General features: G+C 41.1%; 1 protein-coding gene across 11 annotated transcripts in view; it reads left to right on the top strand.

The window, feature by feature from the left end:
* CCPG1 (cell cycle progression 1) overlaps positions 1-25,383 on the top strand; it is a 60,190-nt gene that overhangs the window by 19,164 nt on the left and 15,643 nt on the right. For 2 of the 11 annotated variants that reach the window (XM_030576725.1, XM_030576724.1), the window contains exons 1-5: positions 10,512-10,665; positions 12,861-12,907; positions 19,055-19,172; positions 23,120-23,199; positions 23,398-23,605. In XM_030576725.1, coding sequence (XP_030432585.1) covers positions 10,578-10,665; positions 12,861-12,907; positions 19,055-19,172; positions 23,120-23,199; positions 23,398-23,605 — 541 coding nt within the window. In that variant the 5' untranslated portion in view covers positions 10,512-10,577. Of the gene's footprint in view, positions 1-2,228; positions 2,434-4,862; positions 4,934-10,508; positions 10,666-12,860; positions 12,908-16,422; positions 16,574-19,054; positions 19,173-23,119; positions 23,200-23,397; positions 23,606-25,383 lie in introns of those variants that run through there. The other 9 variants (XM_030576732.1, XM_030576730.1, XM_030576727.1 and 6 more) reach the window with 8 other exon arrangements.

Genomic DNA, 25,383 nt, shown 5'->3' with positions numbered 1-25,383 from the left:
CGACAGGATCAGGACAGTGAAATCCGGAAGTTCCTAGTTACAGACTGACACACAGGCAGTGGGTATGTGATACAGTCATCTTGATTGAGGATTGATTATGGACATTGACAGTGTGGAGATCCTAGGAGATCCAGCTTATCCCCTGCTTCTCTGGTTAAAGAAGCCATCCATAGGCTGTTTGGACAGAAAGAAGGAACTGTTTACCACCTCAGTAATTGCAGAATGACAGTCAAGAGTGCATGTGGCCATTTGAAAGGAATATGGTTCTGTTTGTGGAATAGGTTGGGAGTTGCAGGAAAAAAAGGGCCTAAGATTATAACTGCATGTTGCACAGTATTTGTGAGAGTAATGGAAAAAGCCTTACCAGCAGGTGGGAGGCTAAAGTTTAGAGACTTGCTCAGCAGTTTAAGCAGTCAACAAGATATTTAGTAGAAAATGGAAACACCCAAGGCAATATTGTCAGGGTAGCCTATTGTTTTTATTTTGTTTTATTCTGTGACCTGAAAATTGGCAGCTGTACATCCAGCTGTTAACATGTGAAGAAGGGTGTGATGTGAGTGGTTTAGAGTTTTTTATGGGCAATGAAAGTGTGGCATTGTGGACAGTCCTTATTTTACCTTGTCTTTGCCTAGTTACTTTTGTCAAACCCTATGAATTATTTCAAACTTAAGGATTTTCGGTGTAAAACATTTTGGTGACTCCTTATGAATGAATTTTTAAAGGCTTTTGTTATTTAATAATCAGTCTGGAACAAAAATAAACCTTTAACTGCAACAGTTCTTTTTAAACAATACATTAAACAGCAATCTATTATCTAAAAACTACAAAGAATTCTTTAAAACAGTAGTGAAACAAAAAGATTAAAGTACAACAGTGCAATGCAGGGCAGAACACAAAGCAGGGAGTGGTTTAAAGTCACAGGCAAGTATATGCCTATCCTCTGGTACTTCTTTTTCATGGGCCTTCTAAACATAAGAATGGCCATACTGGATCAAACCAATGGTCCATCTAGCCCAGTATCCTGTCTTCAGACAGTAACCAATGCCAGATGCTTTAAAGGAAATGAACAGAACAGGGCAATTATCGAATGATGCATTCTCCGTCATCCATTCCCAGCTTCTGGCAGTTAGAAGCTTAGGATACAACATCCCCTAGCAATGAGTTCCATGGGTTGACTATGTATGGTGTGAAGTAGTACTTCCTGTATTTCTGAAGTTGAGTGGCGAGGCTTGAAGTTACCAGGGGCATTAGAAGGCTCACAAGAGGTGGACTCTCAGATGCAACTGTTTTCACTGCCCTGAGTTTGGAGTTTGTGAAGGGAATGGCCTCTGGGAGCAATTGCTGCAGGGATACAGCAGGGAGGAGTTAGTGTTGTTCGCAGTAGCCTGTGTTGTCCTGGAGTTGCATAACATGGCTGGGTCCTGCTTTGCATTTTGCATTGCCTGCTGTCCTAACAGCAACATGTGCTGCGCCAGGGCATTCTGGCTTTGTGTTGCCTCTGCATCTCTCTGTCTTTTTCAATCTTGTCTTTTGACGTGGCCACGCTGTCCCTGGCAATTACCATGCTGTCTCTGGCCACTCTCATAATCTCTCTGGAGAGCACTTCACTATTTTTGTTTTTCTTTGGGGCTGTGCAGTTTGGTCTGCCAACATTTCATCCTGAGTTTTCCACTTTCTTCCATTCAGGTTAGCCTGCCACTGAGATGTTGATAAAGGCCCTGTCCTTGAGATCTAGCCACTGCAGGGCCTGCGGTTCTGAGAGTAGGACAAACCCACAGTGGGTTATTGTTCATATTCCAGAGAGACTATGATAGTATTTTTTCATATGCATTTCTGACTTTCCTTCCCTGAGAATCTTTACAGTCTTGGGGAAATCTCAGAGATGGTAAAACTGTTCGTTCTTTTTCTTGTTTTGTTCAGCATTCTGGTTGTGGACCCTCACAGTCATCTGCTTAGCTATGTCCACAAAAAGATCTTTATTCCGGTGGCTGACTACAAAAACTTCCTGTCTCCCCAGATGGTGATGAGATCCAGGGTCTCAGCATGGCTCCACGCAGCTGCACAAATCAAGTTGTAGGCAGGGCTGGCTCCAGCTTTTTTGCCACTCCAAGCGGCAAAAAAAATAAAAAGCCGCAATTGGTGGCACTTCAGTGGCTGCTCTACTGTGCCACTTTGTTCTTTGGTGGCAATTCGGCAGCTGAGAGGGACTGAGGGACCCGCCACCGAAGACCCGGACGTGCCACCCCCTTGCATGGGCTGCCCCAGGCACCAGCTTGCTGCGCTGGTGCCTGGAACCAGCCCTGGTTGTAGGGCTTCTTGAATAATAGTGCACTAAATCAAAGCCAATGACCAAAATCTGGCCCCCTGCCAGTTTTTAAACGGGTGGAGACATCCAGTCACCTTCACACCAAGGAAGGGCACAGAGTTAAACAGGTCAGTGATGGTTACCTGCAAAACAATGAGATAGCCGTTAGAGGCCTGACAAAGTAATGTATAGCAGCATTATGTGCACATGAAGAATAAACCGAACTGACTCAATTTGGAGCAAATTTACTTCACTTTGAAAGAGGATTCTAGATCTAGCAATAAATGCGGAGTTAGTTCACTGTAATGAATGGGGGTTGTGTGTTTTTAGGTTTTTTCAAACCAGAGTAGTGACTAGTAATCCAGTCACCAGTAGTCCACTTAGATCCGATCTGATAGCCTTCTTGTACCTGACCCCAAAGTGCATTCATTTTAATGAGACTCTTTCTATTGATTTTAGTGGATTTTTTTAATAAGGCCTCTAGGTAATCCAAATATGTTAGCCAAGGACTGGCTAATATTTTTCTGGATCTATATGGAAAGCATGAATGTATTTTGCATTAGGTAATTTCCTTTCTTTAAAATGGACCAAAATTTAATTATTTTGTTTTTTCAGTATTCTAAATTGATATCTGAATTATTAATTGTTAAGAATTCTTAATCTATTAGCACTGATCAGTTCTGAGTTTTACCATATTTCTGTAGAAACCCTAAATATTTTAGCATAATTTAATGAGGAAATGGAATGTTATAAAATAATTGTTAATAAATTTGGCAGTGACTGCAGGGATTGAACAAATATAACTCTTAAGAAACCCAATAGAGAGCTAGATTAGGTAATTTTTCCCCCCTGTTAATTCCTAGCTACAGCTATGCATATGGAGTAACATTGACATTTTATCTTTGAAAAGAGTTCTGTTTCATGTTTAGTTCATATCTTCTAAATATGGTTAAATATATAGAAAGGGATAAAGGGAGCAGGGTCAGTAATAAGTGAAGTAAATGTGTTTAAACGAGATACTACTTTTGCACTCTCATCAGGAATATTTTGAACTGGCAAAATTTCTGATAAACAGTGCATATTTATGAACTGAAGTGATATAACTCTCTTTTCTTGTGTTATTAATTTAATCATCACTCTGTAGAAGTTTTATTCAACCTTGGTATTCCATAAACTGACTCTTCCATTCTGTTGGATGGCTAATGCAGCATGATTCAATAGTTTTCCGATTACTTGGAATTTTTTTTAAGAAGTGATAAATGTATATACACTGTTTATAAAGTTTGATGCACTTTGATGCAATTTTTAATGTAGATTAGAACTTTCTAAAAATGAAGCACTTGTAACAGTTTTCATTTTAGTCTTTTGGGTACTTAGAAACTTAGATTGTATTTTAACAACAAAGAAAACAGGATTTTGTTGGTAAATGGGAATAAACATCAATTGCAACCATACATTTACTTTTCTGAAAATCATTCCTTAACCCCTCTCTTATAGCAGTAATTATAAATTCACAGTTTATTGTAACTAAATTCCACCTTTAAATTGTTTTGTTCTCATCAATTTACTTGCTATACCCACATCACATTCCCCACTTCTTTGGAAGGAATTGAAGAATGATTTTACCCTGTTTTTGAGGGTTGGGGTGGAAGTAACTCCAATAGACCTTACTTTCTAAAAGAGTGGTTCTCAAATTAGGGGTGCCGCTTGTTCAGGGAAAGCCCCTGGTGGGCTGGGACAGTTTGTTTACGTGCCGTGGCGCGGTTCGCCGCTCCAGGCCAATGGGAGCTGCAGGAAGTGGTGTGGGTGAGGGACATACTGGCTGCCGCTTCCCGCAGCCCCCATTGGCCTGGAGCGGCGAACCGCGGCCACTGGGAGCTGCGATCGGCCAAACCTGCGGACATGGCAGGTAAACAAACCGGCCTGGCCTGCCAGGGGCTTTTCCTGAACAAGAGGCAGCCCTAATTTGAGAATGACTATTCTAAAAGATTCCAAGTTTGTTTCCTTGGAGCATGCTGGACTTCAAACACTGGGGGTTCATATAAGCAGTCATCTCAGAGAACCATAATTGCTATGACAAGTAATGGTTTGAATTAGATTTCATTATAGTTGCTTGGTGTCTTAAGCACTTAGCATTACCTTTAATCTTTAATTGTTTGTCTATTTTTAGCAAATATTCTTGGGATATATTATGTAATTGCACTTTGTTTTTTCATCACATTTAGAGCATTTTAGGTGGATAAAAGGGGTGTGTAGCCATGAGGGCCGAAAACACTGCCCATGGTCTTGATATAGAAAGTCTGTATATTCAGTATTTACTTAACTTGACAAGAATATAGTTTTAAATATTGAAATACAAAAGTATACCTTTTTCTTCAAAACAGACCTGCTCTTTTTATTCCAGTTTATTCCAATTCTGTAAATAGTAAAGTATTGTAGAAGTATTATAACTGTGTGATCTGTGCTTTTCTAACCTAGATAAATTTAATTGTTATTTTTAGAAAAAAATTACAATAACGATATGTTGCATGCTAACATGATTTACTTTCACTTGCAGCTACTTTGAAAATGTCTGAAAATTCCAGTGACAGTGATTCATCTGGTGGCTGGACTGTCATCAATCATGAGGTACTTAATCTCAATTAATATTAACAAACATGATTAACTTAAGTCACATTTGTTTTCCAGTTTACATTATTCTGTATAGTCCATTGCACCTTTTCCCTTCTATAGTTAGTGAATTTCCCATTTGTGTGGATATTTCACACAGATGTAGAGGAGAAGGAAACTTTTTTAAAATAGGAAAATATGATTGCAAAGCTATAGAATTTGGCAGGTACACTTGGGGGTTGCAGAGTAGCAGCCGTGTTAGTCTGTATCCACAAAAAGAATAGAAGTACTTGTGGCACCTTAGAGACTAACAAATTTATTTCAGCATAAGCTTTCTTGGGCTCTTTCGGATGCATTCGAAGAAGTGAGCTGTAGCCCAAGAAAGCTTATGCTGAAATAAATTTATTAGTCTCTAAGGTGCCACAAGTACTTCTGTTCTACTTGGGGATTGGTATATCATCTGATACAGCTTTTAACTTTTAAAACAACGACAGCAACAAAAAAAACAACTAAACAAAAAGCTGATTAGATTTCAAGTTGATGTTCCTTTAAGAAGTTCGTAGCATTTTGGTCCCATTTTCTCTTTGGTGCATTTCCCCAAAAAACATTGACATTGTATGTCATCTGCACTTTTGTTTACCATTGCCCGCATATTTCTACTCCTCTCCCTAAACCTAATGTGGGAAGTGGACAGTGCAGTGGTTCCTCCAAGCTCTATATTACTACTACAAGCAGCTTGAACCTTGCCTCATCAACAATGGCATTTGATCACACCTCCAGCCTTGGGTTCCTTTCTTCTTTCTGTGCAAAACCATGGCAAGATGCCAAAAATCCAATGGACAACAAGGCGGTGGTAAAGGGCCTTTGAGTCAACCAGTATCTTTGATGGTCCTATTTACAAGGATTTAGTCAGATGCGTCTCTTTATGGGGACATGCTAATTAGTCCTCTGTATTTTGGCATTCCGGATATACTGGGTAAGAGTTGATTCAGCTACACTGGAAGTTTATCAACAGTCAGACTGCTCGTGTAGACAGGGTTCTGGTACCTACTGCTGTTTTTAACCATTGTATTGTCTAACCCTCTTCAGAACGTATCTAGATGACATGATGGAAAAACATTAGCGGCCTCTGACACTCTTTCTGCCCCAACACGTCCTGTATTGCTACTATTAGAACAGCTGAATCAGTGGTAGCATAACCCATTAGTCAGTGTGTGTTATGCATCCCCATCTGTGCCCAGTCCACAGAGCATGTGTCTCATCTGTTACAGCCCCCAGGTACAACTGTTGTCATCACAATAGCAATGGTGGGAAATTTGAGGGGAAAGAAGGCTGTTATAGGTAAATCTTATGTGTTCTGATATGAGGTTCAAAGAAGCAATAATTTCATGGGACAAACAAAGTTCATGTCAAAAAAGCAGACCCATGGATCTGGTTCTCAGTGGTAATTCCTTGGCTACTTTTGTCTTCATCTGCAGGGTTTGTAAAATCTACTTTCCCACAGTGAATAAGAATATTTCACAAGTTAATAGCATCAACTTCTGCAGAATTTAAGCTTTCCTTTAAAAATGAATCAGATCCCTAGCTTGTATGGTTGCTATGATAACTTTCCAAAGATGAATTGACCGTAAATGAATGCAATGAGTTGTTCCAAATTCTGCAAAGAAAGAGCTCCAATGTTGTCATTGTTCAGTGATGTTCAGAAATTAAACCGTATTTTCTCTGTGGTTTAAAATTACCATATATACTTGTTCATAAGCCGATTTTTTTTAGTAAAAAAGGGAAGCACCAGAGAAGGAGGTCGGCTTATGAATGGGTATAGAGAGGGAGAGATGGGACACAGCGCCTCCCCACAACAGAGGGAGCAAGGAGAGGCAGCACAGCCAGCAGAGCCAGAAGGGAAGAGGCGGGGCCTGAGCCTCTCCGCTTTTGGCCACGCTGCTCTCCCCCAAGCCTCTGAAGCAGCTGCAGCTCTGGAGCTGGCAGACTGCAACCGTGCAGCTCGGTCCCACCCCCCAGAGCAGGTTGTGGCCACACCGCCCGGCCCACCGGAGCATGCTGCGGCCGTGTTGCCTAACCCCCAGTTTGTCCCCACCAAAAAATTTCCCCACTAGTTGCTGTCCCAGCCCGTCTGGATAAGCAGCTGGCATGCTGGGACACTTTTTGTTTACTTAAGTTTACCTCTGTGCCTGTGGATGCTCAAGGTAAACAAACCATCTCAGCCCGCCAGCAGCTTATCCTGATGGCCCGGGAGCCAAAGTTTTCTGACCCCTGAATTATAGGGTTGGCTTATGAACAGGTCATAAAATTTTTCCATTTTTACATATCCATCTTAGGGGGGTCGGTTTCTAAACGAATCGGCTTATGAGCGAGTATATACTAGTTTGTTATATTCCTCTATACACCACCTAGCAAAAACAAGGCTCTCCTGTGCAGTGGTTAAAAGCAGGTGGGCTAATATTTCATTAGTGTCAGGAACAACCCGATTAATAGATTCATGCCTAAGAAGGAGCTTCAAGGTACGTTCAAGCATAGTAAGGACCTCCATAGCAGTGGTCCTTAGCCTTTTTGTGGCCAGTAGCAAATTCATGTTTTCTGAAGAGTGTGGCAGGTGCCAACAATTACTCACATACAGGGCCAGCTCCAGGCACCAGTGGAGCAAGCACGTGCCTGGGGCAGTACATGCTACGGGGTGGCATTCCGTCTATTCTGCAGAGTTGGAGTGTTTTTTTGTTTTGTTTTTGTTTTTTGTGTTTTTTTGGCACCAGTTCTGGGCAATGCAGAGAGAAGCCGGAGAGAAGCCGGGAGGACAGAGAACACTGGTGCCCGCAGCCTGTAGCCCCGGAGTACTCTGTCCCCAGCAGGCGTGGGGCCTCGGCTTCTCTCACCTGCTTGGCACTAGGCGGGCCCTGCACCCGCCAGGGACAGAACACCAGCGCCTGCAGCCTGCAGCCCTGGAGTTCTCTGTCCCCAGCAGGCACAGGACCGCAGCTTCTTGAAGCCAGAGAGAAGCCGTGGCTCTGCGCCTGCCAGGGACAGAGAACACTGGCACCCGCAGTCTGCAGCCCAGGAGTTCTCTGTCCCTGGCAGGAGCGGGGCCATGGCTTCTCTCCCCTGCTGGGCACTAGGCGGGCGCACATAAATGCCCCAGCGGGCGCCATGTTGGGGATCGCTGCTCTATAGCATCCTCCCCACACTTCAGTGATTTTGGCATAGAAAAACTTGTCCAGACTCTTCCTCTAGAAAGTTTAAAAAAAAATTCTCAGAGGTTGGAAGCAAGCTTTCAGAAAGTCCCCTGGTTGCATTGTTTAACTGAGAAGTCTCTTTAGATCCTTTTAATTTCTCTGCTATGGCTCGCAGCACAGTACTGTTCCTAAAAATTAGACGACAAAGCAAAGCAGCTCCTGACAGCATCAAAATATCATGGAAGAAAACTTTGTGAGAGCTGATGGACAAGGCAGTATAAAAGGGAATTCAAGCCATTCTAAAGGTCAGACAATCCTTCAAATTCTGTGAGAAAGCAGAATAAGAGGACTAGTACAGTAGGATAAAATGGAATAGATGAAGAGGAAACGACCCAGGGAAGACTTATCTAGGAAAAACAGCCCCACCACATAGCATTCCACATGACCCTGGTATACCCAGTTGGAAGCAGAGGGCTGAGTACAGTGGTGGACTCTCTTCTTTGCAGACAAATAGGTATTCATCAATTGAACTTTTGAGTATTGGACATAATCCAAAAAAAAATTTAATAGAATGATCTAGAATACCTAAGTTCAGATTTCTTATCCTCGGTACCAAAATGCACCACCAAAAATTAATAATTTTTAAAATTTAAAAATGAAGTCAGATATGGATGTATCTACTATAGACCACCAAATCAAGAAGAGGAGGTGGATGAGGTGTTTCTAGAAAAAACAACAGAAATATCCCCAAAACCCTGGAACGTACTGGGAACAACTCTGTGTTCCAGAAAGTGGAGGTCAGGCTGTTTTAGACTTGATTTTAGCCAACCAGGATGAATTGGTAGCAAATTTAATGGTGGCAGGCAATTTGGGTGAAAGTGATCATGAAATATGATAGATTTAATGATTCCAAGGTAAGGAGGGAATGAGAGCAGCAGAATGAGGACAACAGACTTCAGAAAAGCAGACTTTTAACAAAGGTTCCATAGGAAGAAAATTTAAGGGAAAAGGGAGTGCTGGCAGTTTTTCAAGGAGACAATATTAAAGCACAACTGCAAACTGTAGAAAGAATAGTAAGATGTAAATATATCTCCATCAGGAGCTCTTTTGATGACCTGAAAATGAAAAAGGAATCTTACAAAAAGTGGAAATATGGACAGATTGCTAACGAAGAGTACAAAAGAATAGTACGAGCATGTGGAACAAAATCAGAAATGCTAAGGTCCAAAATGAGTTATGCCTAGCAAGGGACATAAAAGGCAATAAGAGGGAGGTTCTTTAAATACATTAGTAGCAAGAGAAAGACGAAGGAAAGTGTAGGTCCTCTACTTGTGGGGAAGGAGAGCTAAGAACTGTTGGCATCAAGAAAGCTGAGGTGTGCAATGCCTATTTTGCTTCAGTCTTCACTAAGGTGGTTTGTAGTGACCAGATACTGAACACAAGAAATATGAACAACTGGGAAGGAATGCAAGCCAAAATAGAGAAAGAACAGGTTAAAGAATATTTAGATAGGGAAGGGGCTCTATATCTGTTTGAACAGAAGGATGCAGCATAAGCCTAAGTGTTATACCAATTATATTAGACCAGTAAAAACCAGCAGGATCTTATTAAAGGGGACAAGACAAAGATGCCACATTTATTATGATAACAATTTGATTTATGACTAATAACTAATATCTTAATTCTTATACATACACATTATACCTAATACCCACACACACACACACACCCCAGATGTTCTGCAGCTGCTGCATAGTTACCAGTCCTGAAGATAGCTTATGTTCATAGCTTGATTTTGTAGCTTGGGTTCGTAGCTTGTGGCAGCTAACTGGCCAGGAAAGCCAGGCACAAGGACAAGCTGGATCTCTGTTGGGCAGGCACTGATGACCTTCCATGTTGGCAGCAGAATGTTACCCAGAGTCTCTCATCTCACCCTTCTTTTTTATAGGCTGTTAGTTTGGATTCAAAGTCTATAGGTCTTGCTGTGTCACGCTGCCTCTGGGTTTAGATTGATCACCCATCAATTGCAGGCGTGACTTTCAGCCTTGAACCTGGCTTTGATCTTCCTTCTGTTGTTCTGTTGTCCTTTTCTTTTTAGGGTGGATGCTTCTTACTTTGTTTAGGGCTGTTGTCTAGGTCTTCAGCCGTTGGTATTTGAACTTTATCTCATCAGGACAGGCTGGGGCTGGAGGTTGATTCCGTCATTCATATATACCTCATTCACACATCTAAACTAAACTAATAAGATTACAGCAGGGTTTGCAAAAATGAAGGTTGGAGGAAGCTTTTACGAAATGGAGTGAGTGTTTTAAAATGGGGTTTGAATTACAATATGGAACAGAAGTTACAGTGTAGGCAAGTGTAGTGAATGGTGAACAGAAGTTACACTAATAAAGTGAACAATTAAAAACAATTTCATTTATCAGTTCTACATAAGCCCCTCACAGCAGGAAACAGAGCTTTTGTGCAAAGGTGACATGAATCATTCTTGCCCCAGGCAGAAGCAAAGTAGGATGGCAGCAAGTGCAGGTGTTTCCCCTGGCGAAGATATCTCCTTGGCTGGGGGTGAGTCCTAGCGGACTATGGTGGTTGGTAACATGATGGAGCTCTTCCCTTCCCATTCCCAACTGTGTGGGGGAGAGAGAGGGACTTTTTCCAGTGGCTGAATTCGCTTACTGTGGATTGGTCAGTAGATTCCTTCCCAGGGGACTTGGGGACCAAAGCTGTGGAGCTTGTGGAGCACACAGAGATCAGGGGTTGGATGGTTTTTCTTTTTCCCCTGGATTTACCAGGAGCTAGCAGCAGCCTGTAATGCAGGTTCTCTGTGCTGTCAGCAGCCAGGCTGCCAGATTAGGGTGGGATTGTAGATTTCCTGAGTCCTATGCCCATTCATAAGGGGATAGGCAAAGTAATGCCCTGTAATGGAATCTATATGGTGCCCTCCTGCACGGCATGCATGGATGTGGGATTCAGAGACAGATTGTAGGCACAGTGACTCTGGTCATTGAGAAAACTCCCTGTGTAACTGTGTGTAGGGAAGGTCATATATTGGAGCTAACTGTCCCAGTATTTCAGCAAGGGAAGCATAGCTGCTCAAGTCCTGGTGCACCTTCTCAGAGTCAATAGAGATAATATTTAAAGTGCTGTATACAGAAATAATCTGATTAGTTCATAAGGAAATCATCATGGAATATGGGTCAGAGAGAGGTAAGAGGGACATGGAGACTAATGGAGTAACTTTGATTTGGGGAAGTGGACATGCCACCCAGCTGATATGTGCAGGTGTATGGTTGGACAGATACTTGGAAAGAGGCTCAGACTTGTCAGTATAGAACAAATTAGTCTATTGGGCTCTGTTACAGGGCTAGCTGCACTTCTGTCCCCTTTCTGGTCTTTCTGAGTGCACCCCCTCAGGTGTCAGGCCTTTATCTATCTTGGGATGGAATTTTACAGTTGTCCCATTTTTTGACCAGGATCTGGGCTTCAGTAACCTGTTATTTTAGAGAAAAAGGATTTTAAAACAACAAACAGTTACATGCATGTCTTTTACTTAAATTTTTACCATCCCCCGATGGTAACCTAGGCAGTCCTAACTTCTTCAGAAACCCTCAGCAGGATCCTATATGTCTGTCTGTTCTCTGAAAAACAACTGCCTCTCTTTAGAGTGTCACTTTAAATCCTGCCATAGGGTTTTGTTCTTCTGTGCTTGGGAGGTCTTGTTTGCTGCTAGTCAAACCAGTTTTATAGGCTCAGTAGGAGATCAAGCCAGAGAATGACACTTAATTGTCAGTTGATAAGTGGCTAACAGTAGAGTTTCTGTGGGAGTTTGGGGGGAGGATTTCCTCCCTTCCCTTTCTTTTTTTCTAGGAATAGGATCTAGGAAGTGAAGACAACAGTGGCTACTGTGGCAGCACTAGAAGTGACCTGAGGAGGAGAAGAGATGAAGAACATGGTTGGATGCAGAAGCTGTGGGATATACTTCATTGTTGACAGAGCATCTGATGGAAGCTACTTATGTTGAAATGTTACCTAGTAGAGCTCATGGCAGAGAAGATCCAAGGATTAGATATGCAACTGGAGACAATGATGGAATTCATATGGGGATTTGAAGATATAATGCAGGAGAGGAGAAAGGAGATAGCACAGGTAGCTCAAGATTTGCAGGCGTCTGCCAAACAAAAGAACTTGGAGAGTGATCAGCTGGAAGAACAGGGTGATCCATGGAAGAATGCCACCATGAGGACAAAGCAGAGGAAGACACCAGCTAGTGGTGGTGAAATAAGTTGGATAACAGGTTTGCTACACTGGGGAATGAGGAGGAGAAACAGGTGGAAGATGAGGTCATCAGGAAAAAAAGAAGGGAAGAGATGGTAGAGTTAGCCAGGGACAAGAGCCTAAGGAAGAAATAAGGCTAATGTAGAGGGGACTGCAAGAAAGCACATAAGACAGATTCATACCAGTACCAGGAAGAGACATGTCTATGTGACTGGGGATGCCATGCTCAGAATTGGCAGGCCTGTCACCAGACCAAATCCAGAGAACATAGGAGTTGATTCCTTCCAAGAGGACTAACTACTGTATCAGAAGATGCTTAGTGTTGGCTCATCTCTTTATATTATCTGTTCACTTAAGTCACAGGACTACTTACAGGTCTGTTATATTTTTTTTCCTATATGTTCATTCAGGTTTTAATAAATTATTTTGAGTGGCATATTTCTGTGAAACCTTTGACATTAAAACTAGTGATTTATTTTTTTTAGTCAACAGAAAAAAACTCTACAAAACAGTTGCTAAACTACAAAACCAGGTAACTTAGTTTTTAAAAGGTTTCAAAATTGGTAATAACCTTATTACAGGATTGTACAGATTTATTCTTTATTCAAAAAGTATTTAATGTGATTGTTTTTTGAGATCTCTAATGTTCTTAAAGCTCGTGATTAACATAAGCACTCTTTAAAAACAAAAACAAACCTGTTTGCTTAACTCCTGGAGGAGGGAGTAGAGGGGGAATGATCTTGAAGTATTACTGTTGCTATAATCTCACACCTGTTGCTGCAAAAATAGCCAACTCTCTGTTTACAAAATGGGAGTTGGTCTTGATCCAGGATGAGTTAGCATTTTCACTTAGGCTCTATTTTTCTAACAATCTTACATGAATTTCCTCAGTATTTTTTGTTTGTTTGTTTTTTGAGGAATGTTACGATATGAAGATTCACTATCCAGACAGTTTGATTAATCAAGCAAGACTGCCAACCATATTGAGAGTTCTATCCCAGGCAGTTGCCTGGCTTTTTACATCTTCAGTCTCCATTTAGCTGTAATGTAGTCAGATACTTGCAGCCAAAGCATCCGTATTTTCCTGGATTAAAGAGAGAAATCCAATTTAGACAGGTTTTAAAAGCTATTCTGCAGTCCAGTATTGTTGACCTCTTGTGTATTACACATGTTACGTCACATTGGTCAGGGACGGATTAACGCAGGGGCTTTAGTGACTGCAGCCCAGTTCCTTGGGCTAACGGGGGGGGGCCTGCAAAAATAAATCCATAATGATATACAATTCAGTGGTCACCAACCTGTTGATCACAATTGGCTGGACAATCCTGGAGCCTCTGCCAGTTGATTGTGATCTCCTGGCCTCTAAAAGTGCAGTGGCACAGCACCTCCCGACCTCTCAGCCTGATCCTGCACCTCGCACCCCCTCCTGCACTCCAACTCCCTACCCCAGGTCAGAATCCCCTCCTGCACCCAAATTTCCTCCCAGAGCCTGCATCTCTCTCCTTCTCCTGCATCCCAATACTCTGCCCCAGCCTGGATCCCCCTCCTGCACCCAAACTCCCTCCCACAAAGAAATTAATATTACAGCTGTTCCAAGGTAATAAGTAGGCTATTTTGAATTAACTGAACTATATTTTACATGTTTTAAAACTGAAATATAATCACAGAATGGCTTTATGTTAATTAAAAGGCAAGTTTAGTATAGCATTAATAGCCTCAATGCCATAATTGTGATCATTTTGTTTTAAATTAAGAAAAAGACTTGTATACAGGGGCCCCACAAAATCTAATAGCCCTGGGCCAGGAGGTTTAATCCGGTCCTGACCTTGGAGTCTGTGTGGAAAGTCACTCAAATATGCCAAGGAAAAAAATCAGTTTGCACAAGTACAGTAGAGACTTGTTAGAAGCTGGCCGCTAAATTCTCTGAAGATTTCAATGAACATCAAGAATGCTTCATCCCCTTATAGCTCCTACATACCAGTTGGATTGTGTTTGGGCCATTCCTTGGGCTGGGCTGGATTTTCCCTTTCTCCTCCAAGCTGCCAGGGGTTCCAGACACTGAAACAAAGAGCAGGGGAACTCTCTCTCCTGTGCGTTCAGTTTTACTTCTGGTGGGGCTCAGGCAGCATGGAAGACAAGGAGGAAGCAGCCTGATTTGAATATAAAAGGGAGATGGAAGAAAAGGAGTAGATGTAAGGAGACAAGGCAAGAGCAGTGGGAGCAGAAGATGGTGGTAGTAACAATGATAGGGCAAAGGGGAAGGAGCTGTGTGTGTGTGTGTCCTAAGGCTGGAGTTATGGATGGGCAGAGGCTACAGGATGGGCAGGAACCAGAGGGAAGGAGGAGGAGGAGCTGGGGATAGGGGCAGAAAGGGGGACAGGGAAGGAATGAGAGGATGGGGATAGGATGGGGCAAAAAGGTCTGTAACACACTGGAAAACACTCCTCTAAAGAACCTGGAATCTAACCCAGGTCCTGAGTCTCAACATTCGTAGCTATTTGCTGACAGCAAAGGAAACACAATGGCAGAGTATCTCCATCCTCCTCTAGTGGCAAGTCCACATAGTCTGCAGCCTTCTATTGCTACCTGTTGTTCTGTTAATTCAAGTGATAGAAGGCTATGCTGTGAATTTAAAGATCTCAATCCTGCTGGTGGACCACATAGAGGTCAGTATGGTTCCAGATGATGGACTTTTTTTCAATTTGTGTTTTAAAAAACATAGGAAATTAAATTAAAAAAAAACCTACGTTAAAACAGTGTTAAAGTTGCAAGTGATGCACTCAAAATTTAGGACATGCTAGTATTATGGTTGCCTGTACATTCTTAATTTAGCCCCATGTGCATGTAGATTATGATGCAGTCTTTAACTACATATTCATATAATATTTTTTCCACAGGACTCAAGACACGTTTCTCCTCCCGCCCCATATTTCTGTACTCAGGTGCACCAGTATCTTCTTGCTTGCTGTCTGGGCATGAACAGCTGGAGCACTGAGAGCGCAGGCGAGAGAACCTCCCCATTTTCCGCTCATGTAACTGGCTCTGTAGGCCAGGGCCGGATTTAGCAAGTGTGAGGCCCAGTTCAAATAGTTTTGATGGGGCCCTGGCAGGGATGACTTACCCAGCGGTGCTCCGAGTCTTCGGCAGCACTTCGGTGGCAAGTCCTTCACTCACTCCGAGTCTTCGGCGACACTGGAACTAGTGAAGGAAATGCCGCCAAAGACCCGGAGTGCCGCCAGGTGAGTAAAAATTAAAAAGGTGCCTAAGTTAGGCGCTCTTCTTTAGGGCACAGGGCCCTCTTAGGCGCGGGGCCCGATTCTGTAGCAGTGGGGAGCAATTGCAGGAAAAGTTGAGCTCCCCTCCTGCAGCCAGGGTTGGAGCATGCCCATTGGAGACAGAATCTTCTTGGGATAACTTAGCTGCCAAACTAACAAGTCTCTATTGAGCATGTGCAATCTGTGAATTTTTAGAGGCTTATAATTTGGCAAATTTTGGTGGATTTTCACAGAAATGGCAAAAGATACATCCCTACACCACAGTGACTCCCTGCCAAATTTCAAATCCCTGCTCCAAAGCATGGAGATGCAAGAGCTTCTCAGTGAAACAGTTGCAAGAATTTTTGAATGTGAGAGAAAATAATTTAAATTTGTTCTCAGGAATGGCCAAACCATTTTTACTGAAATTAAAAAAAAAAAAAAAAAAAAGTGTGTGTGTGTATGCGTGCGCGTGGGGGGGGAGGGGATAAAGCCTCTTCCCCGAAAAAAGGAAAAAAACAAAACACATCCTGAGGCAGATGCTCAACGTGGAGAAAAAGCCCAAATGGTTAAAATTTGTCAGTGGTTTCTATAAACAGCTGTAAAATAGGGTCTTATAATGGGAATGTTGGACATATTTAACTATAGGTGGCAGTAATAACTGTCCATCCATCCATCCATATGAAAGAATTTGGTCACCTTCTGTTTATCTTGGGTTATGCATACCCATTGCTTGGATGCTGCTTTCCCTATTTCTCTATTTTCCTTTTACAAGTAGGTATGTTCTCTGCTGGAGAAGAATAAAAGTATGTGGGTGCAAGAGACAATTTTCAACCTGATTGGCAGTGTCTGATTGACAGGGGTGGCATCAAGATACCCGTTAGTTTGCATTGATGAATCTCACAGGGAATATTTCCAGATAAGAAACTGATCATTCTTTTAGGGTAAAAATATTATTTTAAACATTTGATGTACACCCAGAAATGTTCACTATGAAACATATCAGAGCTTGTATGATACAGTACTAATAAGTTATACTTTTGAAACCCTGGTGAATTATTAGTGTCTTCTGGTTTTTGAAAGTTAAGTTGCTTTCTGTATATTCCTTTGTCTGTGTGTTACTATGTTTAGCTTGACTTAATGTCGGGCTTTTGAAGTTTAAGCATACCCCACCCCTCAGCCTCGTTTTTTTGGGAGAAAAAGGGATCCAGAATAAGATAACTACATTAATAAAGACCATGGATTTAATCTTTCTAAATTCCACCTTTTCTGGCAAAATAAAACATTTGGATACTTTAACTGACTGCAAACAACTAAAGAGTACAGCTACCGAGGTTGAACAGCTAGGTGACAAGCCTGATTGTCAATTTACTGATGTTTATAATTATCATCCTATGAAGTGGGTATTCACCCACGAAAGCTCATGCTCCAATATGTCTGTTAGTCTATAAGGTGCCACAGGACTCTTTGCTGCTTTTATAAGTTCATGGTTTCACTTTCTACATTTCTTTTCCTTTGCTTTTCTCATTCATAATCATTTTAAATCTCATCCTTTATCATCTTTTCCTTTCTGTAATTAGTACCTTATCTAATGTTTTTACATTTCTTTTTCTTCCACCTTCTGTACTGTAACACTTTGTTTTAGGGCTGTCGATTAATCACAGTTAACTCACGTGATTAACTACAAAAAAATGAATCATGATTAAAAAATTGAATCATGTTAGTCGCAGTTTTAATTGCACTATTTAACAATAGAATACCAATTGAAATTTATTAAATATTTTTGATGTTTTCTGTCTTTTCATATATATTGTAATCTGTGTTGTAATTGAAATCAGTGTATATTATTTTTGATTAGATATTTGCACTGTAAAAATGATCAACAAAAAATAATATTTTTCAATTCACCTCATACGAGTACTGTAGTGCAATCTTTGTCATGAAAGTGCAACTTACAAATGTAGATTTTGTTGTTGTTACATAACTGCAGTCAAAAACAAACCAATGTAAAACTTCAGAGCCTGCAAGTCCACTCAGTCCTACTTCTTGTTCAGCCAATCTCTAAGACAAACAAGTTTGTTTACATTTGCAGGAGATAATGCTGCCCTCTTCTTATTTACAATGTCACCAGAAAGTGAGAGCAGGCATTTGCATGGCACTTTTGTAGCCAGCATAGCATGGTATTTATGTGCCAGATTCGTATGCTGCTTCATGCTTTGACCACCATTCCAGAGGATATGCATTCATGCTGATAACACCCATTAAAAAAATAATGTGTTAATTAAATTTGTGACTGAACTCCTTGGGGGAGAATTGTATGTCCCATGCTCTATTTTACCTGCATTCTGCCATATATTTCATGTTATAGCAGTCTCGGATGATGACCCCGCACATGTTGTTCATTTTAAGAACACTTTCACTGCAGATTTGACAAAACGCAAAGAAGGTACCAATGTGAGATTCCTAAAGATAGCTACAGCACTTGACCCAGTGTTTAATAATCTGAAGTGCCTTCCAAAATCTGAGAGGGACGAGGTGTGGAACATGCTTTCAGAAGTCTTAAAAGGGCAACGCTCCGATGCGGAAACTACAGAACTTAACCATCAAAAAAGAAAATCAACCTTCTTCTGGTGGCATCTCAGATAATGAAAATGAATATGTGTTGGTCTGCACTGCTTTGGATTGTTATCGAGCAGAACCCGTCATCAGCATGGACACGTCCCTTGGAATGGTGGTTGAAGCATGAAGGGACATATGAGTCTTTAGTATATCTGCCATATAAATATCTTGCGATGCTGGCTATAACAGTGCCATGCGAATGCCTGTTCTCGCTTTTAGGTGACATTGTAAACAAGAAGTGGGCAGCATTATCTCCTGCAAATGTAAACAAACTTGTTTGTCTGAGCGATTGGCTGAACAAGAAGTAGGACTGAGTGGACTTGCAGGCTCTAAAATTTTACATTTTTTTTAATGCAGTTATTTTTGTACATAATTCTACATTTGTAAGTTCAACTTTCATGATAAAGAGATTGCATTACAGTACTTGTATTAGGTGAATTGAAAAATACAGTGCAAATACTTGTAATCAAAAATAAATATAAAGTGAGCACTGTACACTTTGTATTCTGTGTTGTAACTGAAATCAATATAATTGAAAATGTAGAGAACACCCAAAATATTTTAAATAAATGGTATTCTATTATTGTTTAGCAGTGCGATTAATTGCAATTAATCTCGAGTAATTTTTGTAATCGCTTGACTGCCCTACTTTGTTTAGTTTTAGAGATTACCAGTTTTCAATTTGGTCTATTATTTCTGTTCATTATTGTTGTTTATGTTATTTTTCTCTGTAACCCTTTTCAAGTACTTTGGAATAAAAAGGCTGTTATTTCAGTAAATATAATGTAAAGCTTTCTATTCCTCAGGGGTCTGATATAGAGACTGTGACCTCTGAAAATGGAGGAACAAATAGTAATCTTGAGTCTGTGTCAGAAGAATACGCTACTTTGGTGGAGGAAGAAGAGCAACCATTTGATTTGAGAGGTAAGATATTAAAAGCAGAGCTATTCTACAAAATATGCAAGACTTCTGTTGTAGTGATTAGTTTTGTCCAAGATATTCTATATGTACACCTTAATAAAGACAGTGTATAGGCCTGTGTCACATTACTTCTTTATCAGTGTTGTGGACAACTTTCAGTAATTATAATTACAAATATATTCCTTCTTAAAGTGCATATGGGAATGAAATAATTAGTATGGCGCATATTTCTGAAGCATTACTTCAGGCATGTTAACGAAGAGTACCTATTTGTATAGTTGAAAGATAGCTATATAATTACTGATACAGAAATCATGATTTAATTAAAATTCCTTAATTATGTCATATTCAGAATCAGGATAATTTAGAAGCAAATGTGAATTATATCTATAATAAGAATCCAGTAATGTCACTTTGAAGCCTAAAATATCTGTGGAGTCAGTGTGAAGTGTTGGGAGCAGCTGCAGGGATAGTTGAGAGCTACCCCTTGTTGTCAGCTGTTGGGAATGGCCCACATCCACCCTAATTGAATTGGCCTCGTTAGCACTGACCCCCCACTTGGTAAAGCAGCTCCCATCTTTTCATGTACTCTGTATGTATACCTGCCTACTGTATTTTCCACTCCATGCATCTGATGAAGTGGGTTATATTCCATGAAAGCTTATGCCCAAATAAATGTGTTAGTTTCTAAGATGCCACAGGGACTCCATGTGTTTCTTTTTTTGTTCAGAATATTCCCAGGCTGAATCATCACTGGGTTTTGTGGACTAGTACCATCCAATTTTTAAGTTCTGAGCCAATTTGACTTTATAAATTACATCTGTTCAGTGTCTTCTGTAGCTGCACACCCTGAAACAAAAATCAGCATAACCACCCAGACAATAACACAACCGTCACACACAATAATCGCAAATGCACAGAGACCCTAACTGCAGCACATACCCCTCATTGACCACCTACACATGTCAGCACAAATCTCCAAGCACAGCCCCCTACATGCACAAATCCACACAACCACCGCTTATTCTTCATTTGCACAAAACAACACAAAATTCCCCAGTACAACCCTCCAGACACAAATCAACACAACCACACGGTCTGCACACACAATAATACAAAACACAAACTACCCGTCACTGTAGCATATGTCCCTTATTTGCCACCCACACAGTTCAACACAGATCTCCCAGCATCCCCCGATGCAACTCAATACAACCACGCACACTGCAACACAGTTTTCACACACAGTAACTCCTACAAAACCCCCAGATGCAACACAATCACCTGCACAGTTATACAATCGGTATACACAAATATTCCAGTAAAACACAACCAGCACACACAATAATCCCGAACACATTTAGTCCCTCAATGCAGTAAACACCTTCATTAGCCACTCAAAGTCAACACAAATCAAGACAGAATCTGCCAGCACAAGACACACAGTTGCCCATCCTTATCGTACTTATTATAAATCTGAGCAGTCACTGTGGGTCATCACTAGTTGTTAAATAACTTCAACTAATTGGTAGTATGGAGGTGCCTCAGTGGCTCTGTGTTAAAATTGCATTGAGATTTGTGTTTAAAGCAGAATGAAAATTCTTCCATTTTATACTTTAATTATTGAATTTTATATCAACATTTAACACTTTGTCTCTTCCTAGAGCAACTGAGTTTTCCATAATATTTTTTATCGAAGATTTATTAAGTTTGCCAGAGGTAACAGTTGGAAATGAGCCCTTTTTGAAACGTTTTCCTGAGTCTCACATTTTTTCGAAGTGACTCTTTGTTTTATACTCAAACCAGCACAATCCCTTGAAACTTCAAATTTCTCTGTCCTACACAGTCCACCATCTTGGGGATAAGACAGTTTTCAAATCATACTTTAAAATGTATAGTTATTATCATAACTTAATTGAGCTCTGCAAAGACAAAGAATGGAGCTGTTAAATTCCATTAGATGCTATTTCTCTGCAGTTGAGCCTGTCTCCCTGAATCCACAGATCAACCCTTGTGTATATCTCCCCAAGCCCTGAGCTTGAGGAGCTATTCTGGACAGCAGTGATATGGCATGGGGTTCTGTGAGCTATGAGGGGCATCAGAAGAGAGTGGGGTATTGAGGGGATGCTACCCATGGCAGCAACAGCATGGGAGGGCCCTTGAAGGTGATGGTTCAGCTCAGATATATAATGGCCTCCTTCTCCTTTGAAGCTTTCCAACACAGTCCCATTTCCCCTATATGCCCTCTGCATAGCCCCCCATATTTTCATCTCCCTAGGATCTCAAGAAGGACAGGAAAGGAGTTGTGCTCTGACAAACAATAGGGAGTTTGTCAAATTGGAGCTCTCCCTCTTTGCTTATCCATGTCCCATTTTGTTTCCCACCCTCTGTGGCTCTGCTACCTGGTACACTAAGAAAGCACAGTATTTCTGTACTGAGGCATCAGTGCTTCAAAGACACCTAATGGCACTGTTGCAAGGTAGCTGGTAGGATGTGTGCACCTATTGAGGGTCTATAAGCATGGAGTGGAACTATAGGGATTGAATGAGGTTTATGGGAACTATGTGAGTAGTATGGGAGGAGTAGGGCTACGCAAGGACTTCAGTTAGGGAATCCACTGTCTCTGTGGCAAGGAGTGGAGTTTGAAGTGCCAACCAAATCTTAAAACACAGAATTTGCAAAGTTGGACTTTGTGCATGCTCAAATATATGCTAATGACGAAGCATAGCATTCTGAGGCCTTTACCATGAGAGCTTCCTCTAGTAGCCAATACATGGTCTGTCATCCAGAAATTAAGACCAGTTAAACTATTAGTAGAAATCTCTTTGAGTGATATTTAATAAGTTGCTAAATACTTTTCACAAACTGGTGGTGGCGGCCTCACTTTGTTGTTATTGTAGTGCCTACATGGCCCAAACAAGATTGGGTCCAATTGTGATAGAATACAGTCCCTGTCCCAAGAAGCTTACCATATAAATAGATGCCTTGTCAGACATATGATGGGAAGGGAAACAGAGGCACAGAAAGGTGAAGTGACTTACTTAAGGTCATGCAGCAGACCAGTGGCAGAACTGGGAATAGAACACAGACCTGCTGAGTCCCAGTTCAGTGCTTTGTCAACTGGACCTCTCTGCCTCTCAGTGGAAGCTATTTACAAAGTAATGAGGCACATCTTCCAAAATGTGCATGCACATTTTAGAATGCCCAATTTTAAATACCCTATCCTAATTCAAATGTATGTTCGGGTTTCCACATATATAAAGCATGTGCAAACCTCAACTTGTATGCATGTATTTGCACACCTAGATTGGGTACATGAATTTGGGCTTGCACATTTTTTGAAGTTAGCTTCATAATGTAAATCGGAAAAAAACTATATTTACCCTATTTAATCTTTTTATAAATAGGTTGAATAGGATAAATATTTTTTCCAATTTGTATTATGAAGCTAAGACCATTCTTGGTAAGTTTTATTAAATGGTTTTAACAGTGAGATGATTCACACAGTCAATGCAAAACCCCAGATGGTAAAATATAATAGAATTTTGATTTAATGTCTAGGAATCTATTATCCAAAGCGGGGTCAGGTCCCTCAATATCTTGAAAAGTCCTTGGATTATCCAGATTTATCTATGTTCCATCATGATGTCTGGATAACTGAGGACATACTGTTGAATGTAATGTAAGTGTATGTTTAGGGTGTAGGTTGCTTCTAGTATGATCAATGCAATGAGGGTCTGAATAAAAGCATCCTCACATCGTCATATCCTAGTGATTAAAGTATTTGGAATCTGATGTTTCTTAGAGGGATGTTAAACAATGAAGTTTAATAGATTTGAAGAATGTTTATTCAGGAATGATTTGGCTTTAGAAATTGTTTGATATTGCTGAAGAAAAGTGGAGTCCATGTTTTTAATCCCACATTAATTGAAGATTTCTTTGTACTACAGCTGAATGCAGCAAAGATGATGTGGTGTCAATGGTAGAAACTTCTCATGCTGCCTTGGAGGAAACCCAAGCAGTTCCTGAGGTATATTATATATTGTATAGCTCAAAGACCTAAATGAACCCCATCTTACAATGCCAAGCAGTATTTTTAAGACACAAAAATAAAGATGTTGTTATTCCTCTTTTGTTCCTAAAGCATTAACTACTTTCTGTTTTTAAAATGCTCTACTTTCTGTATGTCTGTTTGAATAACCTCTTTTTATATTACTTATTTTTTTAGGTAAAGAAAGAAAGATTGCCTGATCACAGTTCCTGTATTGGGGCTATTAGTGATGATCCTGACATTGTTACCCTTGAAACACCTAAAGTAGAAGAAATTGGAACGCAGGAAGAAACTGCAATAGTTGATGAGCAAGCTCAAGGTTCAGATGATTTTAACATGGGTTCTTCCTCCAGCAGCCAGTACACATTCTGTCAACCAGAAACTGGTAAGAGTGTTAACTGCAGAGGAACCTTGTACAAATGGTACAAAAAAAGGGCGGGGTTGGGATCTGCTTTAGTAATTAAATTATGAGAGCATTATTTCCTGCTTGTATAGTTCTCTTGGGGAAACTTCTCAGTCTGTATGAAAACATATTCCAAATGTCTGCAGATTTCATACTCTTGATCTCATACTTTGCGCTAGCATAAGCTTTACGGTTCTTTTCAAAAGTATTGCTAAATTAGAAGCATTAATAGGAATGTGAAATGCATGCTGGCTAAAATACAAAATATATTACTGACATGTTTTAGAGGATTTATATGATTTTTTTTTTTTACCTTTCATGCTTCAGATTTCTTACTTAGAAATCTTTTATATTTCCTTTTGGAAATGTGTTCATTTGCCAAAGAGCTGAGATAGATGGAATTATATCTCAGTAACCAATTAAGTATCATATGTTGATGTTTGGGGCATAAAATACTAATAACAATGTCATGCCACAAGTGGACTCTTTTGCCCCTTATACTGCACTATGTATAATATCTTGTAGAGGAGTTGAAGCTCTTATTAATTTGTACAAATGTCACACAGCATGATATGTAGGAAGAAGGGTATGAAACTACAGCGAAGTTTGGGGTTTTTCTTACATTTATCTTCTCCCTGACTACCTTTTTCTCTAGTTTCATGTGCTTCCTTCTTGCTCCATTATCCTGCTTACTTGTGTTGCATTCTCTTACTGCCTCTTCTCTTACTCATTCCCTGTCATAACACACATTTATACTGCTTCCAAGTTAGGGGGAGGGATAGCTCAGTGGTTTGCTAAACCCAAGGTTATGAGTTCAGTTCTTGAGGGGACCATTCAGGGAACGGGAGTAAAAAGCTGTCTGGGGATTGGTCTTGCTTTGAGCAGGGGGTTGGACTAGATGACCTCCTGAGGTCCCTTCAAACCCTAATATTCTATGATTTAGGTTAGGGTTGCCAACTTTGTAATGGCACAAAACCGAAAAACCCTTGCTCTGCCCCACCCCTTCTCCGAGGCTGTGCTGCTGCTCACTCCATCCCCCCTTCCTCAGTCACTTGCTTTCCCCCACCCTCATTCACTTTCACCAGGCAGGGGCAGGGACTTGGGGTGCAGGAGGGATCATCAGGCTGGGGCTGAGGGGTTCAGAGTGCAGGAAGGGGCTCAGGGCTAGGGTAGGGAGTTTGGGGTGTGTGTGCAGGCTCTGGCTGGGTATGTGGGTTCCCAACCAATGGGAGTTGCAGAGCTGGTGCTTGAGGTGGGGGCAGTGTGTGGAGCCCCTGGATAATGCTTCATTTTAGGGGAGGGATAGCTCAGTGGTTTGAGCATTGGCCTGCTAAACCCACGGTTGTGAGTTCAGTCCTTGAGGGGGCCACTTAGGAATCTGGGGCAAAAATTGGTCCTGCTACTGAAGGCAGGGGGCTGGACTCGATGACCTTTCAAGGTCCCTTCCAGTTCTAGGAGATTGGTATATCTCCAATTATTATTTTTTTATTTATTAGGAGCCGGACATGCTGGCTGCTTCTGGGAGCCACGTGGAGCCAGGGCAAGCAGGGAGCCTGCCTTAGCCGCGCTGCGTCACCGATCTGACTTTTAGTGGTCTGGTCAGCAGTGCTGACTGGAGCCACCAGGGTCCCTTTTTGACTGGGTGTTCCAGTCAAAAACCAGAAACCTGGCAACTCTGTTCAAAGCTGTATCCCCTTCTTAGTATTAAGCTGTAATTTGGATAGTAACATACGAGAAGGAACAACTTTCAAAATCACTGC

This window comes from Gopherus evgoodei, chromosome 10 (assembly GCF_007399415.2).
Source record: "Gopherus evgoodei ecotype Sinaloan lineage chromosome 10, rGopEvg1_v1.p, whole genome shotgun sequence".
NCBI classification, from domain to species: Eukaryota; Metazoa; Chordata; order Testudines; family Testudinidae; genus Gopherus; species Gopherus evgoodei.
This window is presented reverse-complemented; position numbering and strand designations above follow the sequence as displayed.